At 38.2% G+C, this 26180-nt stretch overlaps 1 protein-coding gene and 1 long non-coding RNA gene across 2 annotated transcripts in view; both read left to right on the forward strand.

The window, feature by feature from the left end:
• The first annotated feature begins 10568 nt into the window (after nt 1-10568).
• On the forward strand, nt 10569-16563 carry LOC116265345 (uncharacterized). Its single transcript, XR_004175027.2, has 3 exons — nt 10569-11449; nt 11957-13796; nt 16165-16563. It is a non-coding gene; the product is annotated as an uncharacterized LOC116265345 (long non-coding RNA).
• A 4361-nt stretch (nt 16564-20924) lies between these two features.
• Nucleotides 20925-26180, forward strand: part of LOC116265976 (DNA mismatch repair protein MSH3) — a 46031-nt gene continuing 40775 nt past the window's right edge. Inside the window, exons 1-2 of the mRNA XM_031646996.2 lie at nt 20925-23500; nt 23917-24093. Coding sequence (XP_031502856.1) covers nt 22520-23500; nt 23917-24093 — 1158 coding nt within the window. The 5' untranslated portion in view covers nt 20925-22519. The remainder of the gene's footprint in view (nt 23501-23916; nt 24094-26180) is intronic.

The raw sequence follows: 26180 nt of genomic DNA on the forward strand, positions 1-26180 counted from the left end.
GATCAAGGTGACTAGCGAAAAACTTTCTTAACCATTCCATGGGGGACAATTTATTATATAATCACGAATTTTTGCTTAAAGAATGTTGGAAAAGCATCTTAGAATGCAATGGCAACCATTTTTCACGACCACATGAGTAAGTTTATGGACACCTATTTAGATGGCATTTGCTCAAATCAAAAACTTAAATAGCATCACATTGGCACACTCTCAAAGGTCTTTAAGTGGCTAATACTTTATAAACTTTGGCTCCAATGGTGGAAATGTATATTTGGGCAGAGTAAGACAACTTAGTAGGAGTTATGGTCAGTAAAAAAAGGCATTGAGACAGCTAAAGCTAGGGCCCTTATTAACATGTCATCACCTGCCAACCTTAAGGAACTCCAAAGCTTGCAAGATTGGATTTAATCTATTAGGTGATGCATCTCCAATCTGGGCATGAAATGTGAGCCAATCATTTGCTGAGAAAATGCATTCAATTTGAATGGAGACCCGAACGCTAGAATTCGTTTGATAAAACTAGAAATACTAGACCAATTTTAGCATTGGAGAAACCTTTTGTTGTGTATTTCTATTAATACTGACATTGTGGAAGTTTTTTAGCTCAATAAGAAACAGGATCCTCTCCTATATTATTGAATCAAAATAAAATAGAATTATATGCACTAGATTGTTGTTGTGCGTAAGGTCAATACATTGCATACCTGATTCTTTTTGTATAGGAAGATGTGCATTAAGTTGTTGAATATAAAGCCTAGAAGGTTGAATATTTAGTCGCTTTCACCTCCCTAATGGTTGGATGCTTCTTTTGATTAGCTGGGTAGGGTGAAAGGAGTGAAGGAATATGAAATGACATTTGATAAACATATGTCAAATTGAAAAGGGAAAATAATTTGCTAAAATAAAGGGAGAAAATGCAGAAATTAACAAAGATATATGCTTCCTTTTTCTTCTTCATCCCACATACCAGCTCTCAAACCCTAGGGGGCATTTGAATGCATGGTACTCCACTGTAGAGGTTGAATTAAAATTTAAAATTTTACAAAGGTTACATGCTCCGACAAACGTGAAAGGAAAGACCAAGTTTCTTGGACGGATGTGGAATTAAAATACCAGAAATAAAATTCCATCCATTGATGTGTGGCTTTAGTGCTGACGTTGTATTTGTTACCATTGTATCTCTTCTCCTTTTCTCGTCTCAGGCCCCTTCGGCCTACTTAACCTGAAATGCCTGCAAGGTGCTTAGTCCCATGTGAGTATCACAGAGGTGTGATTAGGGCTGCACAGCATTCCAAGCTATCTGGAACTGGACTTGAACTCGCTCCTCATAACTTGATTCAAACACGAATAGTATACAAACAAGTCGTGCTCGAGTTCAAATGCATGCTCAAAAATTAAACGACTTGAATTCAAGTTCTAAGAACTCAATTCAACTTGACTACATAATGAATATTGAATACAATGAGAAAATAGTTAAACAAATAGCAACTAAACGAGTTAAATGCGTCAAAAAAAAGAAAGCTTAAACGAGTCGAGCTCATGCCTGTTTTATGGAGCTCCACTTAAGTTCGAGCCGAGCTTGACTCTACTCATGTGCAATCCTAGACATACACCTATTGTACCAAGTAGGCCTAGGCATTGGGCCAAGTGATGCTGGCCTGGAACATGATTGCCTGTTTAATGCCTGGGCACTTACTGGGCCAGCCTGCTATCCAGCCCACCTTTAAACAGGCCGGGCTGGGTACCGGCCAGGATCATGCTATGCAAGGCCCTCCCAGCCTGTTTACAAATGGCTAAGCGGGCCGGGCCGTGCCGGGCCATGCCGGACTGTTATTATGCATCCTCCTTGAAATAAGCAATTGTTCTAATTCTATCTTAGTTGAGCATTCCTTTCCTGATTCATTAACTGGTAATTGATTCCGATTCATTAATTGGATTGCCTAGATGTAGGTCGCGCTGTTTTTCCCCTTTTTTGAAGGAACAGAGTATAACTAAAGCAGCGGAAACTTCAGCGATCCTTCAGCCACGACTCAGCAGCAGCACCTCTGACAAAATAGAAGAGAAAAGAAAGAAGCAAGAGAGAAATTGATTTTGGGGGTTTGCTTCTGAGAGGCACGGGTTGATTACCCAATCATCAACCATTAGATGAATAGAGGCTGGGTTTTATAGACCGCCTCTCAGGATTTCCCCAATCCCAGCTACGGTTATGACAAGGAGATTATGGTAAGCATTAAAACGAAAACTTTAATATTGTGATTTATTTCCTTTTTTAAATCTGTAACTGCGGAAACTCCTTTGCAGTTACAGAGACAAAGGATAGGGCTCAGGGCCACTACCCAACATTTTTCTCATCGAACAGCTGCTAGGTGATTAACAAAATGTTATGTGTGGGAAAGGATGTAAAAATTCTCTAATTCAACAAAATCATGTAGAAAAGAGAGTAGAATTAGCATAACCTATCGATTAGGGATGGCCAATTGGAAGACCTCTACTTCCTGCCTCATAAATCTATTTAATAACACAAGACATTAAGGAAAAAGTAAAACAATTTCATTCTTGTTCAATCTAACTATAGAAAACTTTACTCATTGCCATCAAAATAACTTGCTATTAGACTATCAGTCCTAAATACGAACATCAACAAATGCCAACATGAAAATAATAACATTAATCCAAAGACTCCCTCCATAATGAAGAAATCAACAAGAGTGTCAATAGTTTTGTATATCCAAGAGTTTCAATAGTTTTATAGGTTGTTATAATCAACACATCCTCCATACCAAAGAATCACCAGACACCAAGACTTCCTTCGCATGACGAAAGATATTTTACCTGTAAAAGAGTTTCAATAGTTAGTCCACAAATTACATAAATACAAAGTAGTACAAAATAAAAAAATTTACCACGATAATCATATATTGGATCAGCACTCCTCGTCAAAATTTTGCTGATCGTCATGAGAATTGTAACACATATCAATGTAAACATATTACGATGTTAATATATTTAACAAATTAGATTGAACGATGAACATCTTACACTTCATACAAGTTGCATTCATCACAAACCGATTGGCAAGAAGTGAAGGGACAACAGGCAGTCAGGCCGCAGCAATTGGCAAGCAGTGAAGGTGACAGCAGGCAACAGCTTGAGGCAGAGGAGTCGGCGGCCATCGTTCCTTTCCTTTCCCTGAAGAGTGAAAGTGAAGAGTGGAGATTGGTCGAGTCGATATTTGGTAACTTGATTCGACGTAATTGGCCGAATGGGTGTCCAACAGCCTGGTTTTGCTATCCGGTCCCGACCTGTTATTTTGTCGGGGTGGGCCAGGCTCGACGGCGAAAGCCTACCAAGTCTGCTACAATATTTGGGCCCGGGCCCATGTTGTGCTGGGTACCAGGTATCCATCGGTGGCCTGGCCCGGTGCCCAGGCCCCCCCCCCTCCCTCCCTCCAACCCCTTCATACTTCCTCCCTTCTTATAATGTTTGATCAACAAGGGAGACGATCATGGAATTGAAAGAGTGGCTGGAGAGCAACAAGATAGAGAGAAAGCTCATTTATGCTGGTGTTGGCAACTTGGCAATATGATTTCAAGGGGTCCATCGACTTCTCCTGCTTTGGCCACTGCCAACCAAGTGGAGGACTTAGATTTTGTAGTGAAAGAAATGCCTAATTTCAAAAAACATAAGAGGGGAATATGCGTCGGCAAAGATTTTGGGGATTTAAGGGAATGAGGATTTCACGATTTCTGAAGTTAAACGGCTATTCAAGGGTGGTTTGTTGTATTTGATCACATGATGAGGGTTGTTTGTTCATGTTGCCGAATGGTTAAATCGTTCCCTTCATTCAACTCTTATAAGGCAGTTTTACTCTTTAACTCTTGGCGATTTTGTCAAGTGGGTAGGGAAAAAGCGATGGAAAGGATGACCCAAATGCTTAATTTCTCAAATTGTGGTCAAGAGAGACAAGGACAGGGGCTTCTTTGTGCTGGAACTTGATGGATAGAATTCACCTTTTGGCCAGCAAAGAAGGACCAAGGCAAGAATGCAAAGCAATTCAGTTGGGTGTTGCCTCTCAAGGCCCAGGGGCATTTGATTTTCAGGCAAGGTATGGTAGTGGGTAGTGGCGATGAGGCTGGATTTGACTTGTTGCAATGGAGTGGAAAACAGCTTGGATGGGTTGGCAACCAAACCAAGCATAAAAGTTGGTATAGAAGACTCGAAGGCATTTTGGATATGCAACAAGTTGAAGGAGGTTTTTTGATGTTTTATTTTTTTGGTCTTGTTATTAGGCATCACAAGCGGTTAGAGGGACTGGGTAAGTGTTTGATGCTTGGCATCTTCTTTTTTGTGATTCTGTATATCCTGATTCTTTTTTGTGTTTGTCCTTGTTCCTTTTGAATAAAGATGGGTGAAATATGTTGAGATTTACTGCCTGCACTGCTGGCTGAAATATGTTCAACTCAAGCAGCCTCAAAGACGAATTGGTTGCAAATGAATCGAACCCCATACAGTAAAAATTTTATAAATAGGGATTCGATAATTTGATTCGATAAGCTAAAAGCTCAAACAAAATCCTAAAACCAGATTTGAACCGCGGTGAAGTTTTGAACTTATAACCATCGAATGGACACGCTGAGCAACAGTCCAAACAAACAAACAAAAAAATTGCATGGAATAAAACTTCATGACACCCAACAGGGGAGTAAAATACCAAATATAATTATTTTGGCCCATCACATAGAAGCCATTTTTGGAATCTGTATGTTTAATTCCACGCCCACAATATATATATATATATATATATATATATATATATATATACACAATTTGAGATCTGATGAAATTATAGAAGTAACACCAACATTGTAATTTTTTCAAAAGGTTTTCAGTGACTTCAATCGTTTGTACAGCAATTTGGATCTAAATTGGGATCTTGTGCCCAATCTCACCCAAAAAGAAACCTCTAGATTATGGGTGCCTGCCAGGCTGGGCCGCCGGCCGCCGGCAGGGGCCTGGTACCCAGCCCATACCATAACGGGCCCAGTAATATTTAAAAAATATTTTTTTATTATTTTTAAAATTTAATAATATATATTTTATTATTTAAAATATATTTTATAATTTATAATTTAAAAAATATTTTTTATTGTAACCGAGCTCGGCCCGAGCCTGAGTTTTACAGGCCCCTACTCTAGATCCATATCCAAATACAATCCTCACCCCAAAAGACCTCTAGATCCTACCCAAATCCAAATCTTGACCATAAATCCAAAACAGACCTTTAGATCCATATCCAAATTCAAACCTCAACCCTATATCCAAAATTGACTTGTAGACCCATATCTGAATCCAAATGCACTGTTTAAATCCAAAATCCAACTTTAGATCCAGAATTAATCCAAATCCACATCTTAGATCCACAATTCACACCTTGATCCAAAAATATGAAGCCAAAGTCCGCAATTGAGCCTAACAAGCGAAATCGGGTTTGAATTGGGAAAATGGATCCATAATGCTGCTCTCGGACTCAAATTAGATCCAAAATTAAAGTTTGGATCCAAATCAAGAATTTCAACTCAAAATCCCAAGTTTAGACTAAAATAACAATTTTCAAACCCTATTTAGTGGCACACGAGGGCACATAAACCCCCCCCCTTTGTTTTGTGTTTCAATCTTGCGCCCAAAACCTTAAAAATGTGTTCTAAGCCCAAAACATTCATCTAATTCTTGATCCGAGCCTTAGGGATCAATCAGAATACTTTCGCAACTGAGCGAACACAATCTGGATCTCAGACAAAACAAGAACCACCCAAAATGGAGCCGGACTCGTGTTTTTTTACAAAAGATCATTTTGCCCCAGCTAAAGAGGTCAAGGAGGTCGCAACCCTCCACATTGGCCCAAAAATGGACCAATAAGGGGGAAAAGGCAGCGTTGCCACGTGCCTGGCCGAGCAGCTCATGGATGTGCAACATTGTGCTATCGCGCCAAGTGTTGTCGTGTATAATCGTGGTGCGATAGGCGCTGTCGTGCTAGCCGCATGCGTTGTTGGAATTGTGACGTTCCACCCAGGATCTCAACGCTCAGGATTGCTTGCTACTTAATCCTGCACAACAACAAAAATGAGAGAGAGAAGAAAAAGGAACAAGAACAAAGATTTTCACAAGTTTGCTTCTAGGAGGTGCAGGTTAAGTTAATTTTACAATTTCTCCCTAAGCAGAGAATAAGCTAGGCTTTTATAGACCGCCTCCTAGGGTTTCTCAATGCCCAGCAATGGACGGTTATGGCCAAGAGATTAATTCTCTTAATTATTGGGCAGTTTCCTTATTTAATCTTGTAACTGCAAGATATCCAGATAGGGCTCAATGACTACTATCCAACATCTCCCACTTGACCATGAGACCGCCAGTTTGTTTTCACTATATGTGGGTTTTCTTTATTTAACTAGTTATATGGTTTTCCATCATTATAACACAAACTTTATTCAAGTGTTATAGCGAGGTTTTTCATTCAATGGTTTTTCCTTCGCATCCTTTCAAGTATTCAATATATTGTACATTAGTTACAAGGTTTTCTCCATGCACAAGTATTTTCATCGTAACATGTTAAAACTTAGTCGCATATGAACCAAACTTTACATCAAAAACATCAAGAATTCTCTTGATAATAATGCTAGCAATCCTGTAAGCATTTTAAACGTACTTGCATATTCTCTTCTTGTTCAACAATTTCTTGTTCAACAATTAAAACAACCTGGATACTTTTTGACCATCTCACAAAAAGACAAACCAGGATTTTCTTAGCCCCATATGGGCTACATGCTTGGCAAATAAATCAATAGTAATTCTTTTTACTAAAAATGCTAGCAAACATATAAATACTTCTCTGTTTCATTCATGAATCCGAAAACAATTAACTACCTTAAAACAAGGCCAACTTAGACATTTTTAATGTGTACTTACAAGCCAAATTAAGAGCTTGTATCAAGTCCAAAACATAAATGAATATACATTGAAAGCACATGATATATTTTTCTTTTATTGTTTTTCACAATTACTTAACTCCTTTAACAATAAGAGTTCCAAAGCATTTATGCAATGCATTAAGATGTGACAAACAATATAAAGCTTTGTAAGATAGCAAAGAGCATATTCAAGTGTGCTCCCACTTATCAAATATTTACATAGTCATCAACCTGATTAACAACTCATAATCTTTATTATGACTAGTTAACAGAAAGAGCAATTAGCTTATAGTCTATTATACAAGCACTTCTCATCTTTTATAGTTTTTATCAATGTACTTTCTTATATAAAGAGCTTCATTTAATCCATTGAGGTCAATACATAGCTTCGACAACACATGCATGCAACAATAATTCAAATATCTCCATTCATGTATTCCTCAAGATGATCATTAAGATCACTAATAAGCTTCAGTCGGACGTTTAATACGAAACTGATTCTTAGTCGGTTCATTACCTGACCGCTTATTAGCATATTCAATCGATTAAACTTGAATTTTTCGACTAATCCGTCGGCTGTATAATTCTTCCTTACCACCCATTTACATCTAATGGGTTTTCTATCATTAGGAAGATCTACTAATTCATAGACTTTATTCTTTTTTTATGGATTCAATTTCTTCATTTATATCATTCACCCAATCCGACGATTCATGCGAGCTTATGGCTTCGTCATATGTCAGATTGTCAGACATTTCATCAATATCTGCTAAATAGCATAGCTCCTATGCCAGATATACATAATAATCATTCAAATATGAAGGAAGAGCTTTAGGTCTTTTATGACCTGATAACGAGATGACGAGGTATTCGGATCAGTTGGTTCATTGTCTAACTAATCTTCAGTCGGTTCATTACCTGACTGTTCCTCAGACGTTTCCTGTTCAGTTGGTTTATTACCACACTGACCTCCAGCCGATTCATTACCAGACTGATCATCGAACGCATCTTGCTCAGTTGGTTCATTGCCAAACTGATACCCAGTTGGTTCATTGTCAAACTGTTCCTCAGTCGGTTCAGTGCCAGACTGATCCTCATATGAATCATGTTCAGTTAGTTTATTACCAAACTATTCCCTATTCGGTTCATTGCCAGACTGTTTTTCATGTGAATCATGTTCAGTTTGTTCATTATCAAACTATTCTCCAGTCGGTTCATTACCAGACTGCTACTCAATTGGTTCATTGCCAAATTGTTCCTCAGTCGGTTCATTGCCAGACTGTTACTCAGTTGGTTCATTGTCAAACTGTTCCTCAGTCGGTTCATTGCCAGACTGATCATCTGAATAAATCAGATCCTCCTGTAGATCGTTATGATCTCTCACTGGATTATTATCTTTGTTATTATTATTCAAACACCTCAATCTCATGCATAAAAAACATCATATACCATTCTTTCATTTAGGTATTCAATACATATGTATTCGCAAACATATTCTTTAATTTCTAGATCTGCATTTGACTTGCATTTTGATCTCCAAAGATCTCAATATGGATCTAATCGGTGTGGATTTCATGATATTCATGACTGTTATATTACACCTCATGGCAAATATTAAAATCAAATTCATTCTCAAACATGAACTTGCTTAGTAGCATGCTAACATAGTTCGATCCACAAATGAACAAATAACATAACATGCTTGGATCTAATAGAAATAGGATATGGATGTTTAATGGTATATCCAAATATATATATTCAAATCTGTAAAGTGGATCTCAAGCAATAAAAAGATTCAGTCCCAAAAGTCACATGAATTCAGATTATATCAACATAGATCCAAACTAGTAATATCAACAATACCACTGATATGTTTTTAAAACGCATGATCCTCATTGAAATATTATACAATACGATTCAACAACATTATTTGTATAATTACTAACTCTTCTCTCTTTTGCGGAAAAACAAGTTATCATGTACTAGTACTTTAGTGCTATAAAGTTTGAAATAAATACATTCTTGCCAATATGAATTTTGATTCAAGAGTGTTACATTACATCTCTTAAACATGCATTAAAAAATTAAATTCATTTTATTAAGAAAGAGAAGCAAATGAAGTTTTATTCAATAATTCTCCATAATAACCTTTGAATCTAGAATAACAACACATATTACAATATGACCATATTCAAAGGCAAACATGATAACATTTATTGGAACCAAACAAATAGGATATTAATTTTTTTTTTCATATATCCAAACAAGTCAGTTTAGGTCTGAAGCTGAACTTTATGTAATGTGGATTTCATTAGTTCAAATGTGAAAAATTGGATCAAACTAGCAATATCCACAATACAACTAATCTGAATTTCAAAACACAAATGATCCATATGAAGTATTGTACAACATGATTTTAATAACCATATTTGGATCCAAACAATAATCCAATTCTTGAACAAGGTGAAACAAGAAAAATTTCTTTACCTTGTGATAATACACGTTTATATCCATACTAATTCATCACCAAAATAAAACAAGTCTCCAAATAAAGACATTCCAAACTCATATGAGTTTCAGTTCAAGAGTGTTACATTACGCCTCTTGAAAGTACATTTAAACAAGTTTACCTCAACAACATAGTAAATAAAGCCTTGTTCAATAGCACTCTAGAATGATTTGAATTCATATCTGCTAAACGCAAATACAATTTCATGTACTAGAACTTATAGTACAAGCTTCAAATGAAAATATTTCATGATATATTGGACTCAATGTTAGTACATATATCTGAAGCCAATGATCCAAACAAATTAATCTAGATCCAAGTCCGTCATGAGCTAATCACAATTCTATATGGATCTCATCACGTCTAAGAGTATTGATTTATCCTCTTAGCATACCAACATACAATGATATATTCATTCTTTTTAACTAGGATAAACCCATAGTAATATAAACTTTACCCCAAGAACATTGTTTTATAAAGGAGCAATAGAAACTCATCTTATAGCACTATAGTGCTTCTCACATTGAAAATGTACAACTTGTAAAACCATTAGATCTAAAAATCAATGCACATCATAATATGTTTATATCTAATATAAACAAGATATAGATCTTGAACAAGTCAAATCAGATCATGCTCCAAAAGAGTGCAACGTTTGATGTGAGATCCAAAAATTCAACAACTAAATGGATAAGTTTTTGATCACTTCTAATATCAACATGGACCCAAAATGACTGAATATCCGTAAAGCAAGGATAATAACATATATTTGAACCAACATAAACATGATATGGATTGTTGACCAATATCCAAACAAATTTAGATATGAATATGTCATGATTCAAACTGAATACAAATATGGATCTTAAGCAACAATCAGATCCAAAGTAAAATTCCAAATGATTATTTAGATTCAGATCTTACGAATGTGGATCCACACACAATAATATCAATAAGAGGATCCAAATTCAAATCCAATATAAACATGTTTCAACATCATATCCATATCAAAATATGATTTTAGTCTGTGCAGAAACACTAGTTTTATACTGCCATTAGGTCATGTATGGACAAAATAACAAAATTGCATAATCATACAAACATGTTGCTAACCATTTTTCAGTTTTCGCCTGTTCTGAGGCTCCCACTCTTGAAGTCGTTGCTATATGGAGAACAACATAAATGATATCATACAAGGACAATAATATTTTAAAGCATGCCTAGAACCTCAATTTCCCTTTGCTTTTCAAACTATATTTTCAGAACTCTTTTCCGGCAATTTAACAAGCCTAAGGGTACCAGCACATAATTGTACATAAATCTTTGGTTTTCTGCATAAATTGCAAAAGTTTTCCTAGAACCCTCTTTCAGAAATTTTAATAAATTTGAGGGTATTGCTACGCAATTTCTATAAAGATTCCGGTTTTTGTTGAAATTAACTTTTGCAAGCTTTTTTTTGAAAAAGTTTTCAGCAAAAGTTTTGCAGCTTTAATTTTCAATAAATTTGACCTCCCTTTTGGAAAACTGATGAAAGAGATGGACTATTTTTGTAATTTTAGGTCTTAAGTATAAATACCCCTCCAAACGAGTTTTTCCCATTTCACCGTCTGATCCTATCTCTCTTCTCACGAACTTCTCTCCCCTCTTCACGCAAAAAAACCCTTCTACTAGGGTTTCGCCCGCCGTGCCGCCCCTCTGTTACAATCTGTTCTTCTCTCTTCCAGGAACTTGCTTTCTGTGTCTCTCTCGCACTTCTTCTGTGGGATCAACTTCGGTCTGAAAAAAAAAATGGTGAAGAAGGAAGGAGGGACGCTAGGGCGGCGAGGGTGCTGGAGGACCTGATAGAGTGGGCAGGCGGATGCGCGGTGGTGGAGAGAGGGTTTGCCACCTGGCTGGAACACCATGGCGTGGCGCTAATATCAACGACCCATTGTGAAGCACCTCCTGCCTGATCACCAATCCCGAACACATCAAACAGGTCTCTCCCTCTCTCGCACCTCCTCCTCGTTCTACTACCTCCTGAACAGAGTCTCTCCCTCTCTCAGCTCTCGCCCACTCCTCCCAGCGTCGACCAGTGATCCCACTTCCTTCAACAAGCCCCTCCAGCCCCACGGTAGAGCCGGCAATAGCAGGCGATTTTTCAAAGGAACAACTACAAATACTCCGGCGTGCACAATTTCTAGTCAGACACTCGATGAAGGGCTGATTCCTCTCTTTCTTTTTTTTTTTAAAATCCCTGTCCCCTTCTTCTCCGCACCCCCGACTTGATTGTGCCTTCCCCTCGTAGGGTTTACAGGTTCTGTTTTTTTTTTCAGAACCTTAGATCAATCGGGGAGGAATAGAACCTTGAAACTGGCGACATTAGCGTACAGTTTCTAAAACTGTCTAGCATGTTGAAGAGATCAAGTGCCATGACTTAGAACGACAAATTGTCATAGATCTAAAATAGCATGCTCAAGGGGATTGACAATATTTTTATGTGCAGATTACAGACATCAAAAAGCCAGACACAACTTACTTTGATTCGTCAATCCTGCGCTCTGATACCAATGTTGGAACTGTGACGTTCCACCCAGGATCTCAACGCTCACCTAGGATCTCAACGCAGAGGCTTGCCTGCAACTTAATCCTGCACAACAACAAAAACAACAAAAACGAGAGAGAGAAGAAAAAGGAACCAAGAACAAAGATTTTCATGGGTTTGCTTCTAGGAGGCGCAGGTTAAGTTAATCTTACAATTTCTCCCTAAGCAGAGAATAAGCTGAGCTTTTATAGACCGCCTCCTAGGGTTTCCCAATGCCCAGCAATGGACAGTTATGGCTAAGAAATTAATTCTCTTAATTAGTGGCAGTTTCCTTATTTAAGCTTGTAACTGCAAGATATCCAGATAGGGCTCAATGGCCACTATCCAACATGCGCCCCATGTGACGGAGGGCGTGAACAACCGGCGGACTGAAATCATTCGGTCAAGGTGTTAGCTCATTCCCTCTCCAATGGACAGCAACACGCGAGCGGATCTCCCTTGTTCCATTTAAACCCCCATCAACGAAGAAATGAGCAGCATTCGATCATCTTAAAAACTTACAGAGCTCCGTCGGTCGGAATCTCTCGATCTTCGGCTGCCGTTGCTCTGAAACAGAGTATCCCGACAGCTCTGTTCAAACAGACGCCATGGTTACCACCAACATCCAAATGCCACCAAAGTGCTCATGTCAGTTCCTCATTTTCTTGTGGTTCTGATGAGCCCCAAGCTCGATTGGTGCTCTGACTTCTATTGGGCGGAACCATCAGATCTCCTGCCGCCGATCTGCTTCCTGTAGAACCCTTCCCCTATTCACACAAGGCAAAGAGTTCCACCTCCCGTGACTGATCATCTGAGTGGCACTGTTACCTCCGACAACCAATCGTTGTGATATTGCACAGACTGCACCGGCAGTGTGTTACGGTTCCATTGGACTGGAGCTTGACCGGAGAAGTGGCCAGAGTCGGCTGGAATAGCAAGTTTTTCAGCTACCTATTTTTGTGACCGTTGTCCCTATTACAGCAGGATACAGCTCTACGGCCATATCTTCGAATCTCGTTGTTCGGTATTCACAAGAATGGGCTTTATGTCTTTCTGACTTCCTCATGGTCCCAACGAGCCATAGTACGTGAAGATTCGAGAAGGGAATAAAAATCTGTAGATATGCAACGCAGACCCTGTCTTTTGGCAGGTTCAGACTGCGGGTTCTGTGACAGCCACAGAAATAGTCCCTGGTCCACAGACATTTCCATCCATACCCACCAAGGTTTCACTCTCTCGTTCGTTCCACACGTGCCTGACTTCTCCACGTTTTCAACGAGCTATAACACATCTAAATCCGAGTTGTGAGCTGGGAGAAACGAGCCTGTGAATAGAACCTGTCTACCGGTAATCTCAGACCGTGACGCCTGCGACAACTAAGGATACATCCTGTTTCGTGGCCACTGTCATACAACACAGTCCCTATTCCAAGCAACTAACTGCCATGCATGAGAGCAAACGTCCTCATGATTCCAATGAGCCTAAGTGCATCTAGATCCGAGCTCTGTGGAAGGAGTTCTATTGCAGACTCTGTTGCGAATTTCGCCTAGGCATCTCAGGCAACCTCCCGACCTGCGGTGACTATTGTCTCAGCTGGTGCTACATTCCCCACTTTGCCCGACCCTGTTGCTATCTCTCCTCGGCATCCTAGGTAAACCGGTGGACGAGAGGCGCTGCTTTTTCAACAATATCCCTAGTCACCGGTGACCGCTCTAAGATCTTTCGAAATAAGAGTTCATCTTCTATATCATTCTCATTAGAGGTATGTGACCAATATCTCATTTAATTTCTTTCCTTTATTTTCTCTCTTTTTTATCACCCCATGGCTATATGAGATAGCTTTAAAATCTTTTTTTTGGAGTCAAGAAGATATTTTTGAGTGTAGCAGGAGCATGACAAGATGACATGATATTTCATTTTATGATTGAAATATGTCATCTCTTTTGCATGAAGGTTGCTTTGTTTTGAGATATTATTCACGCATAGTCAATTAATTTTTCCTATTTATATGTGAATGCATAGCGAGAATGAGATGATTTGAGATTTTTTCTTTATTCTTATGTTAATTTTTGAGGTTGAGGTTTGTTCAACTTGAAAAAACCTTCACGAATATATACATGTTAATATGCATTTTCATGTCATTCTTGCCTTTAGTTTCTTTTTTAATCATTCAATTAGAAATCCTAGTGAGTGTCTTATTATGTGGCTTGATTTTCTTTCATACCCAATTGTGAAAGTATTCTTTTGTAACAAACAAAATAATAATATTTTTTATGATAACATATACAATATTTGAAATCATGTTTTTCAAAAGATTTTTGAAAGCAAGAACCCTTTCTTAAGTGGCTTTGGAGACTTAGCTTAGGCTCATGCATGAGCCCAAGCTCCTCTCCGGCCTACATAAAAAGTGAAGTCGAAATATTTTTAGTTATTTCTTGATTTTTAACTTCATGAAAACATATATATATATATATATATATATATACATATATATATACATGATGATTTTTTTCATCATTCTTTCTTTATGTTTCTACAATTATTTTTCAAATTTTCATATACACATGAACATGAATGCATATATATATGTGTTTTATTTTCTCTTTCTAGAATCTTTAATTTCTCTTTTCAAGTCAAATGTCTTTTCCTACAAATTTCATATATATATATATACATATATATCCTCTAAAATCTCTCTTTTTCTTCAAATTAATATCTCCTTTTATAAACTGTCATATACGTGTGTATTTGATAATATGTACATGTACATCTTTTTCTATCTCTCTCTTTCTACCTTTCTCTCTTTCTTTTAAGAATTTCTTTTTTTTCTCTCTATTTATTGTAAGACTTCATTTTCAAAAGTTTGCATAGGTATAAGAATATAAAAGATATATATCTCCCTTCTTTTAAAATCTTTCATTTGGTGATCTTTGAAATCTCTTTCTTTTTTTGGGAGTATTTCATCTTTTTCATTCTTTTGGACATTTTTTTCTCAAGATCCTTTTATTTATCGACTTCATCAAGACCAAAATTCAAGTAATGACCCAATATTAGAATTATGTTTGATGGTCTACAGCCTCAATCTATTTTCAAAAACTTTTTTTTTCTTTATAAAAATATTTATGATAATTATAAAAACAAAAATTTTAGATGTATGTTATTGTTGGAATGCTTTTAGAGAAATATTATGGTATGAGTAAATTATTTTCTTCTAATCATATAGGACCAATACATTGATGCATTCACACCTACTTAATATCACTTATGATCACAAACACTTCTCCAAAGAACTTAAGTAAGATGAGATAGAGCTCTAACAAATTAGCAAAATCTTAAGCTTAATTAAAGTCTTAGGAGAACAATAAAGTGACTTTAAAAGTGATCTCTAAAGTTTTCCAAATATTTATAAAGAGTTTTCAATTCAAAATTTCTCAAATCAAAATGTTTTACCCTCTCAAAAGATTATTCAAAACTTTCTCAAAAATTTGAAACATCAAATCTTCAATATTTTCTCAAACATTGAAAAAAATGTTTAAACCAAAACGAAATGCATCAAGTATAAGCCTAGTTCTTGGATTGATTACCCGAGTATAGGAGCTGGAAACGGTCGATCCTCATACTGATGGGAGAGTCTATTTCTCTCTATTTTTCAAAACAAAAACTCAATTTTCTGGAGCACTCCAAAAACCAAAATTTGAGATGCGCACACCTATGTAGGCCAATTTTGGGCTAAAACCGCCCTGTTGAGGGTGGTTTTTGGCATGTTGGGTGGGCACTAGCCCTGCCAACACCCTAGAAAGAGTGTTTGTAGAGTTAAGTGTCAACCTCCTTTGGTCAAGGCCTATATAAAAAAAATAAAAAATAATTCTAAAAGACTTGAAATTCATATGAAAAACTTGTCAAATTTAAAAAAAAATAAAATTTTGAGTTTTGGCTCTAAAACTCTTTATACCTTCAAATCTTTTCTCTCGGGTATGATGAGCTAAACCTTAAGGAACTTCTATAATTTTCTCACTTGAAGACTTAGAATTTTTCTCCTAGATCTCTCTCTATTTCTCTCATTTTCTCATTCTTTTCTTGTCTTCTTCTCCAAACTTGGGAGCAAACTATTTCAACTTTCACTCTTCAAGGGATCATGAGAAGACCTCTTAGGGAGACATCCTTAACACCGTGGAAGCTCACTTGGGAAGGCTTCAGGATCATTCAGAGAAGAAATTTCACTCTTTCCAACTAGTCTATTTAGATATATGTAGTCAATATCTCAATCATTTTTTCTTTTATTTCTTTCTAGTTTATTCATTTCCACATAACTACACAAGATAGTTTTAAAATCTTTTCTTCAGTGTCAAAAACTATGCTTGAGTGCATCAGGAGCCTGAGCAAGGTAAAATAAAATTTTATTTTTCTTTTTAGGATTGAAATATGTTTCCTTTTTCTCTTTGTTCATTGAATGCATGTAGTTTATGTTTGAAATGATGTTTCATGCATAAGTTGATTGATTTTTCAATTAATCTATGAACAAATGGTAAGAATGAGTGCTTGGATTGATATTTTTTTATCGTTATGTTAATTGTTGAGGCTGGGATTTGCCTAACCCAAGAAAACCCCTACGAATGTGTATATATTAAAATGCATTACATTTAGTATTTCTTCTAATCACCCGATTAAGGATCCCGAAGAGAGTTTTCTTATGTTATTAACTTGCTATACTTGATTTTCTCTCATACCCAATGGTGGGAGAAGTAAGTTTCTTTGTAATAAATAAAATAATCAATGTTTTACATATTATATGAGAATATTTTTGAATTTTATTTAAAAAAATTTAAAAATAAAAACCTTCTCAATAAAACATTGGAGACTTAGCCTAGGTTCTTGTATAGCAAGTTTCTTTTCGGCCTGCATAAAAAAACTCGAAGTCGAAAAGGCTCCAAGTTATCTCTTGATTTTAATTTTCATATATTTATTAAAATTTGTAAAAAGAGGAATTTTAAATAAAAAATGAGAGAAAAATATTACAGAGAGATATAGATTTTAGAAAGAGGGGAAATATAATATATATATATATATATATATATATATATATATATATAAAGATGAGATAAAATTCTAGCTAGGTAGTAATACTAATTAATTTCAAAGAATTTTTCAAAATATCAACGTTAGCTTTCCAAAATTTTCAAATATTGCTTGCAAAGATGTCTTATTGTTGTATGTTGACATAAGATTACTAAGGAAGACATGAATGGATCGAAATGATTGTCGTATGAATTTTACTTAGGATGTCATTGTCTAGCCATCGAACATATCGACCTCCTATTTGACAAGCAATAAATGCAAGATTGAAATGCTTACTTATTGTTCATCCTGAATGTTGAAATGTATTTTGACAAGCACGATTGCACACGTTGCGTCCAACTGCTAAAAGAAATATGCCAGTAGATCTAAGTAATTCCTAGGATGACCATTTATTATGTTTTAAATGAACATAGACCCCGTATCCCTGCATGGATGAACAATTCGAGTATGTTTCCTTATTAAGAGTCGAATGGTCAAGTACGTTTTTATGGGGATTGGTTGAACTAACATTTCCTCAGTTTCTTCTTCTGATGCCATGAATGCACAATTGCATGTAAAATTGAAAAGATATCCAATTATATAATGCAACTATGATTAAATACATGTGAACTGCTCATAGACAATCATTAAGAAATTAATAAATATAATTCACCAAAACAAAGGTCAACAATAATGATGTTGATATAAGATGACTATGGAAGGCATGAATGGAAAAAACAAGAACAATAAATGTATGACATTTGATAAAATACATAATCATCCAAATTTACGAAGCAATCAAGAAACTCTTGCTTGAGGATAAAGGTTAGTCCAAAAGTCGAAAGCAAGTTCTAGCAAATGGTCATCTATTTCACCTTCTTCACTCTCTCATGGAGTATAAATGTACAATCATTTATAAATTTTCAAGTCCTAAAAGCTTCATATAGACCCTTGACATTATCTACTCTGGCTTTCATCATCTCGTGAATTTCCTCATCAAAATTTCATTTTGTTTTTTTCTTATTCAAATTGTTCACGTTAGTTGAAGGCCAAGGAGCTTGGCCAACATAAAATTGAGGTGTTGGTGATGGTTGGAGACTTTGAACATTTAACATAAGTGTGAAAGACTGTCATGGCTGGAGTCTGTATCAACATTAAATCTAGCACTATTGTCAAACAAGTAGGATGCTATATGTTTGTTGTTGCCATTGACAGTAAAGCTTCCAAATATATCAACCAATCTTGTAATATTTTCATTGATTAACATTTTTGAAGTTCTGCCTCCCTAGATATTTCTGCTACAACATCCATTGTCACACGCTATAGCAAATTAATACTTCCACATACAACTATACTAACAAGCATCTACGACTCACAACCATATAATTTGTACACACTTGCACATCTGGGTCAAGGCACTTGAAGGTGAGATCTCATCCAAACCTACTTGTGTTTAAAATTACCTTGCAAACTATCAAATACAAATTACCCCCCACAACAAAAACAGCTATAGGGAACTGCAAGCCGAAGAAGGCATTTGGGTTAGGCTCACACCCAAAGGGTTGTGGAATGGGAATGTCAGGAGTAGCATTGTAGCTTCATTCTCTCTTCTAATTCTCATCTCGTCTCTCCGCATCTCTAGGGAGATCCGTCGACGCCAGGGACGTTCATCCTAGATACGATCTCCTCCAATTGAAACTCTCATGGAGAGATAATCCTAGACAATGTCTGCCCTAGACGTGGATTTCTAGATCCTTGTTCCTTGCTGGTGGATGGTAGCCCACCACTTATTGAAAAACGATTCCATGCTACAACACTACAGATAGTTTGCAAAAAAGGCCAAGACTATCACAGCAAAGAGACGATCCTGTACCCCATTCCCCTGCACCTGAGAGAGAGAGAGAGGGCAGTGACTCTAGGCATCGTTTGCCCTCAATGTCATTTTCTTCTTTCTCTTTTCCTGCTAATGGACCGCCAAAGCAAACCCCAAAGACAAAGAAAAATGGGAGGGAGAGTGTCTTACCTGGTTGGAGCTTGCTATGGATAGAGAGACGATGATAGGCTGTTGTAGGGGTGGAGCCGAGATTTTTTTCAGGGGCAAGACAAACGGTCCAACGAACTATAATATATTATATATATAATATATAATAGAAAATGAGCATATGTCCTATATAATTGCCCACGTCAGGAACGTGAAGCGCGACCTATCCTACGACATATTTAATAATTGCTTGTGTCATTAGCACAAAGTGCGATCTATCCTAAACAGATAAGGTGTTCTATTTTTATTACAGAGAGGTAAGTGTGAGCAATGAGCATAAGGTGAACATACAAATATTACAACTCAAAATAAACAAACAAATACATATATAAACTCCAAAACTAAAAAAATAAATATTACTTACCTAAAACTAGCAGTTTTGCATTCTTTCTATGTAACACAATCAATTTTTGGTTATGTTTTTATTGAAAATAGTTACATATTATCATTCATTCACCTGCACAATAATTTGGATATAAGTATCTTAAGTGTTTCCTATGTCAAAGTTTACAACTATATGTGAAAAATCAAGGTTTTGATACTGATTTGTATATTAGTATAAGAAAACTTAGAACAATAATTTGGATATAAGTACATGTAGTTATCAGAGGTGCACAATTCTAAATGAAAACTAAACAAATTTTCACATGCAGAATTCTCTATCAGTCTAACAAATACAACATGGAGCCACTACATACACACACACACACACTCTTCATGATGTATTGAGTATAAATTACAAAGAACACCATTCTGTCTTGCTTTCAGTAATTTCAGTCCAACATCAAAAGTGCATTTTCCAGTACTTCAAGACACGTGAAGAATGTATTTTCTGATAACAACTTCAAGAAGGAAAACAAAGTGTAAAACGTTCAAGCAACATAATCTTATTAAAATATAATAAACATCTTTGAGCTAAAAGCTATGGAGATAAAACTATTTATATTGAATAGCATAAGCATGAAAATAGTTGTAAAGTTCATAATTGAGTAAATGAATTAGCTAATGCTATAGAAAGTGTAACAGTTTCTTACCAGTAAAGAAACATGAGATATCTCAAGGGATTTTAAAGAAATGATCTCCAAAAGCCTTCTAGGAGTGCAAATTAGGAATTCAGGCTCACAACTTTTTAAACTGTTCAGGTAAAAGGATGCACATTCAGGAGAAACTTTCCACATGTTATTTATCAACAAAAGGAAGTACTTCTCATTCCATCTTGTGAACAAATAAATGAATAGTGTTACAATTGAATCCTAAAGACATGGAAGGAGAAATATCTGACGTTCATGGAGCAACCTACAAGATGCATATCAGTAGTTCATAAGGGTTGGACATAATTTTTTGAATTTTCATCTATATTAAGGTCATGTTTCCTGTATTTATTAAGTTTATCATCATCTCTTGAACTCTTTGATATTGATTGTTCATCCTCTCATATTCCTGACTCTTCACTCAACCAATAGAATACTCAAGGAAGAGTCAAACCCCAAGATGCTATCTAAGCAAGAGATTTATCTAGTGCACCAAATAAACCATCTGCATACTGTTCAACCACCCATCTGCATTGCTTTTCAAGAAAAAAGAATTCCAGACAGCCACATCATACAACGTACACCTATAGTTGGAAATACAGATGAGGTCATAGTTTGACCATCATACATCAAGTAAGTCGAGTCCATAAAAAAAGACAACCCCAGGCTGAGAAGAGATCCTCCAGTTCTCTTGAAAATGGACCCGATAAAGCTACATTATAAAATAGATTGTAACTGCAGTAATAAGGCATGGTCAACAAGAATCTCCATTTCTTTTTTCTCTAATCCTTCTTCTTTTTATAATCCTTCCTCTTTTCTTCCCTTATTTTTTTTTCTTTATCTCTTTTATGGCTTCTTGCATTAATTGAGTTCAAAAGAAGAGTTCCATGATCAAGATTAGGCATTATACCTTGTGGCATTTCATTCCTGGAACGTAGTGTAATCTCAAAAACGGTCGCCAGAAAACAAAAACACCATTTTTCGGTCACAAAAAATAAAAACCCTTAAAAAACACGTCGATACAAAACAAAAAGCAGAAGAAATCAGGGATCTCAACCTCGCTAAACAAAAAACTAATGTTTGAGGATTAAAATCACAATCAACTAGTGGCAGGAAATCTAAAGCAATCAGGGAATCTACTTCGTCACAAAGGGTGGATGCACACACACAAATAGAGAAAGAGAGAGAGAGAGAGAGAGAGAGAGAGAGTCTCGGAGACTGTAGTCGCATCGCAAAACGCAGAGTGTTCCAACGTCTTCTTAGCCAGTCCATTTTAAAGCAGGTTTGGGCAGGGGAGGACGGCTCAGAGGCAAAGGGGCGATCGCCTGGCTGTGGGCCAGGGACTAGGGAGGGAGCAAGTGAGAGAGAGGGCGCGAGTGAGAGAGAGGGTGGGCCAGAGCGAGCGACAGAGAGGGCGCGAAAGAGATGGCGGGCCAAACTAAAAATTTTCACTTTTTATTTATATATATATATATACACTGGGGTAGGGCCAGCGCCCCCCTCCCTTCGTCCTTGCTGTTGTGGTGAGAGCTGTTGTGGTGAGAGACAACGCTAGGCTGCCATGGCTGAGAGTTGATGCTAGGCATGCTGATGCAGGAGAGAGAAGAAAACGGACGATGTTGGTTAAGCTGATGCGGAAAAGAGAAGAAAACACTGGGCAAGCTGATGTATGGGTAAGCCTGAGCACCGGGCTGTGTTGCCGTCAGGTACCCAATACCCAGTCCATCTTGGGCCCGGGCTCGGGCCGGCTGGGCTTGTTATCGGGCCGGCTCTGGTGGCCTTGATAAGTCCGGCTCGAGCTCGATAATGATTTTTTTTAAATTTTTTTATTAATTTATATATATATTTATAATATTTTATTGCCATGAATTATTGTTAGGTATTATTTTATATTAAAAATATCTTTTTAATTTAATTGGGCTGACCTTGGGTTTTTGAGTCGGGTCGAACCGGGGCTCGAGTTTTAAATGTCGAGCTCGCTCGGGCCCGAGTTTTAAATGTCGAGCCCGCTCCCTACTCGTTATCTGCTGCTGGGCCGGCCCGATGCCTAGAGTAGAGAAAATGAGAATGGAGAGAATGCAGTTTTAAGCGTTTAATGCTGGTCTTACGGTATCAGATGCACTTAACAACTTTTGTTAACATTAGTTCCGTTAGTTGCTGCCAGTATTTAAACTGGAAACTTCCTACCAGCCATTCAAAGGGGCTCTTGATATTTTAATGCGAGACATCCGAAAACCACCTAGATGTTCGAATGGACTGCAATTTTTATTTTGCCGGCCTCACGTATGACGCTCCGTACGGGGTGGTAATGCATATAACCACCTTCCCTATTACACCGTCTCCTCGGCCTGCGCAGCGATGGGCAAGCAACGGCAGCAGGTGATCTCTCGCTTCTTCGCCCCCAAACCGAAGCCTGCAGACCCCAGCTCTCCCTCCTCCTCCAACCCATTCTCGGATTCTCATCCCTCCGCCTCTCAGCCAGCATGCCCTTCTCCTCCACCCCGCACTGCCACCACCGTCTCCTGGTCACCTCAGTCCAAGCTTACAACTACTCTCCCCCCTCCCGCCAAGCGTCCCAAAACCTCAACGCCCGCACCGACACAAGCACCGCCAATCTCCATTCCCTCCGTGAACCCCTCTCTCCACCAGAGGTTCGTCAACAAGCTCCTCGATGACCCCTACAAGAAGCCGGAGGATGAGACGCCGCCGGAGGCTGAGGGAAGCGGCCGGAAGTACACGCCGCTGGAGCAGCAGGTAGCGGTACTCAAGGCCAAGTACCCCGACGTCCTGTTGATGGTGGAGGTCGGGTATAGGTACAGGTTCTTCGGCGAGGACGCTGAGGTGGCCGCTAGGATTCTGGGGATCTTCGTCCACAGGGACCACAACTTCTTGACGGCGAGTATCCCAACCTTCAGGTTGAACGTCCACGTGAGGAGGCTCGTGAATTCCGGGTACAAGGTTGGAGTTGTGAAGCAGATGGAGACGGCAGCTATGAAGGCTCACGGCGACAACAGGATGGGCCCCTTCTCGAGGGAGCTCTCGGCACTGTACACGAAGGCAACACTAGAAGCGGCAGAGGATATGGGCGGCGGACCTGAGGTTGGGAACGATTGCGGAACCGGAAATTTCCTCATGTGCGTCGTCGAAAGGGATGACTTGTGCAGCAGCAGTAGCTTGGACACGACCGTCGGGGTGTTAGTGGTGGAGGTCTCAACGGGGGAGGTGATGTTTGGGGAATTCAATGACGGGGCGACCAGGGCGGGCCTTGAAGCGGTGCTGCTGAGCATCTCACCGGCCGAGTTGCTCTTGGGAGATCCTCTCTCCCGGCAGACGGAGAAGGTTCGCTGTATTTTTTCACCCACTTCTTGCATTTTTCTTGTTCCGATGGAGACTCTTTGCTGGACGGTTCGGAAAATGGTTCCTTTTTTTTTTTCTCTCCCAATTGTTACTCCAGGCCTACATTCCGGGTTGGCAGACTATGATTCAGTGGCTTATGGACTACATTCTGCCCGGTTATTTTGTTAAGCAGTTCAGAAAACGCTTCTCATTTACATTGCTAGCAATTGATGGGTTTTATTCATGCACTCTCTGTAATGATCTCGCCGACAAGCTTGAAGAAGTTAGCCGCATATTAGTTAGTGACTATGATATTAATCTCACTGGCTATATACGCTTTGGTTCATAGAGTCTCTCATGTGCTGAGGGTAAGGCTTCCTTTTTTTCTCCTGATATTTGGAATTTTTTTTCCTGCTTAGTTACTCTTAGCATATGCTGGCTCTGCATCCAACATTCGTGTGGAGCGTACATCTCGGGCCTGCTTAGAAGTCGGAGGTGCACTTAAAGAAATAATGGAATCGTATAAAAACATGGGGGACGATGGTTCACATGTGGTGCATGGTGAGAAGCAAGGAGAAATAACCTCAGCTATGGAGGTATGTTCATATATGTTGCTTGTTTATTTATTTATTTATTTGTGTGTGTGTGTGTGTGTGTGTGTGTGAGAGAGAGAGAGAGAGAGAGAGAGAGAGAGCTACTGGATTTAGTGTCCAATGTCCTAAACACTGGAGCGTTATGTGGGTTGTCAGGATCAAATTCCCATAAATAAGTCAATCTATGTATATATATATATATATATATATATATGTTACAACTGGCAGTCTTAAAGAGAGAAAAACATCTTATTTACTAACCCTAATCTCAATAATAAATAGATTAGAGCAGAGGTAGAGTCTTACATGTAACATCAACAAAAATAGAGAAATGTTTAAAGAGAACTCCTAACTATTAAATATTGCAAAGGACCACCTAGAAACTTAACGTCTTCTAATTCAACACTTCCCCTCAAGCTGGAGCACACATATTAACCATGCTCAGTTTGTCACAATATCTAGGTAGCGTTTGATAAGCAGGAATTTTACTGTAGCACAGGAAAAATAATTCAAATTTTTAAAATTTTTCCAGTTTCATCAAACATGGAATTATTTTTTTTTACCGTTGGGGCTGAAATCGAAATAATATTTCCGGAAATATTATTCCAGCTGAGAGACGGAATAATATTTCCGGTTTTCTTTTTTTTACCGTTGGGGAGGAAGAAGGGGCGGGGAGGGAGGAGGAAGAAGGAGGAAAAGGGAAAGAGGGAGGAGGAAGAAGAAGAGAAGAAGGGAGGAGGAGGGAGGAAGGAGGAAGGAGAAAGAGGGGAGGAGGAAAGGGGAAGAACGGAAGGAGGAAGGAGGAGAGGGGGAAAGCGGAAGGAGGGAGGAGGAGAGGGGAAGGAGAGAGGAGGAAGAGGGGAGGGCGAAAGCGGAAGGAGGGAGGAGGAAAGGGGAAGAAGGAGGGATCGTGGAAGGAGGGAGGAGGAAAGGGGAAGGAGGGAGGAGAAAGAGGGAGGAGGAAAGGGGAAGAACGGAAGGAAGGAGGGAGGAAGAAAAGGGGAGGAGGAAAGGGGAATGAGGGATCGTGGAAGAAGGGAGGAGGAAGAGGGGAGGAGGAAAGGGGAAGAACGGAAGGAGGGAAGAGGAGAGGGGAAGGAGGGAGAAGGAAGAAAGGGGCGGAGGCGGAGCTGCTACTTTCCCATTTCCATCTATTCTTCCCCTCTTCCCCTCTTGCCATCAAACGCAACATACTTTTGGAAATCCTAGAATTTTATTTCTAGAAAACCAATTCCAGAAACATATTTCTGGAAACTTGTTTCCAGAAATATGTTTCTGGCCATCAAACACTACCCTAGAGAAATCACCAATAAGAAGAGCTTTGGTGAAGACATCTGCAGTTTGATCTTCTGATGATACATGAATAGTGGTTATGTTTCCTCTTTGAACAAGGTTCCAAATGTAATGGTAGTTCACTTCAATATGTTTAGTTTTCTCATGGAAAACTGGATTGTTTGCGATGTATGCGGCTGCTCTATTGTCACAATACATCCACATGGAAAGAAGAATTGACACACTTAGGTTAGATAGATTTAGCCCAAGTCATTTCAGCGGTAGTTTGAGCCATAGCTCTATATTGACACCACTGACCACACCTTGTTTTTTGCTTCTCTAGGTTGCCTCCCACAAATACACAAAATTTTGTGATAGACTTTCTGTTCTCGACTGAGTCAGCATAGTCAGCATCACTATAGGCTTCCACTTCTAAGGTCTTGCCTTTTGTGCAAAAGTCATTTACCTGGAGACAATTTTAAATATTTGACCACCCTTATAAAACTGCATCCTAATGAACTTTCTTGGGTCTTTTCATTAATTAACTTAGTTTTCTCACTACAAAGCTAATGTCTGGTCACAATAATATAAAGGAGCTTCCCAATAAGAGATCTGTATGATCGAGAATCCACTAATTCAGATTGGTCATCATGAAGATATATGCATGGATTCATAGGTACAGTGGCTGGCTTAGCTCCTAGCATCCCGATGTCCTGCAATAAATCAAGAAAGTACTTTCGTTGAGATAGAACTACACCTTCCCTGTTGCGAGCAACCTCTATTCTTAGGAAATATCGGAGTTGACCAAGATCTTTCGT

This window comes from Nymphaea colorata, chromosome 12, assembly GCF_008831285.2.
Source record: "Nymphaea colorata isolate Beijing-Zhang1983 chromosome 12, ASM883128v2, whole genome shotgun sequence".
In the NCBI taxonomy this organism is placed as follows: Eukaryota; Viridiplantae; Streptophyta; class Magnoliopsida; order Nymphaeales; family Nymphaeaceae; genus Nymphaea; species Nymphaea colorata.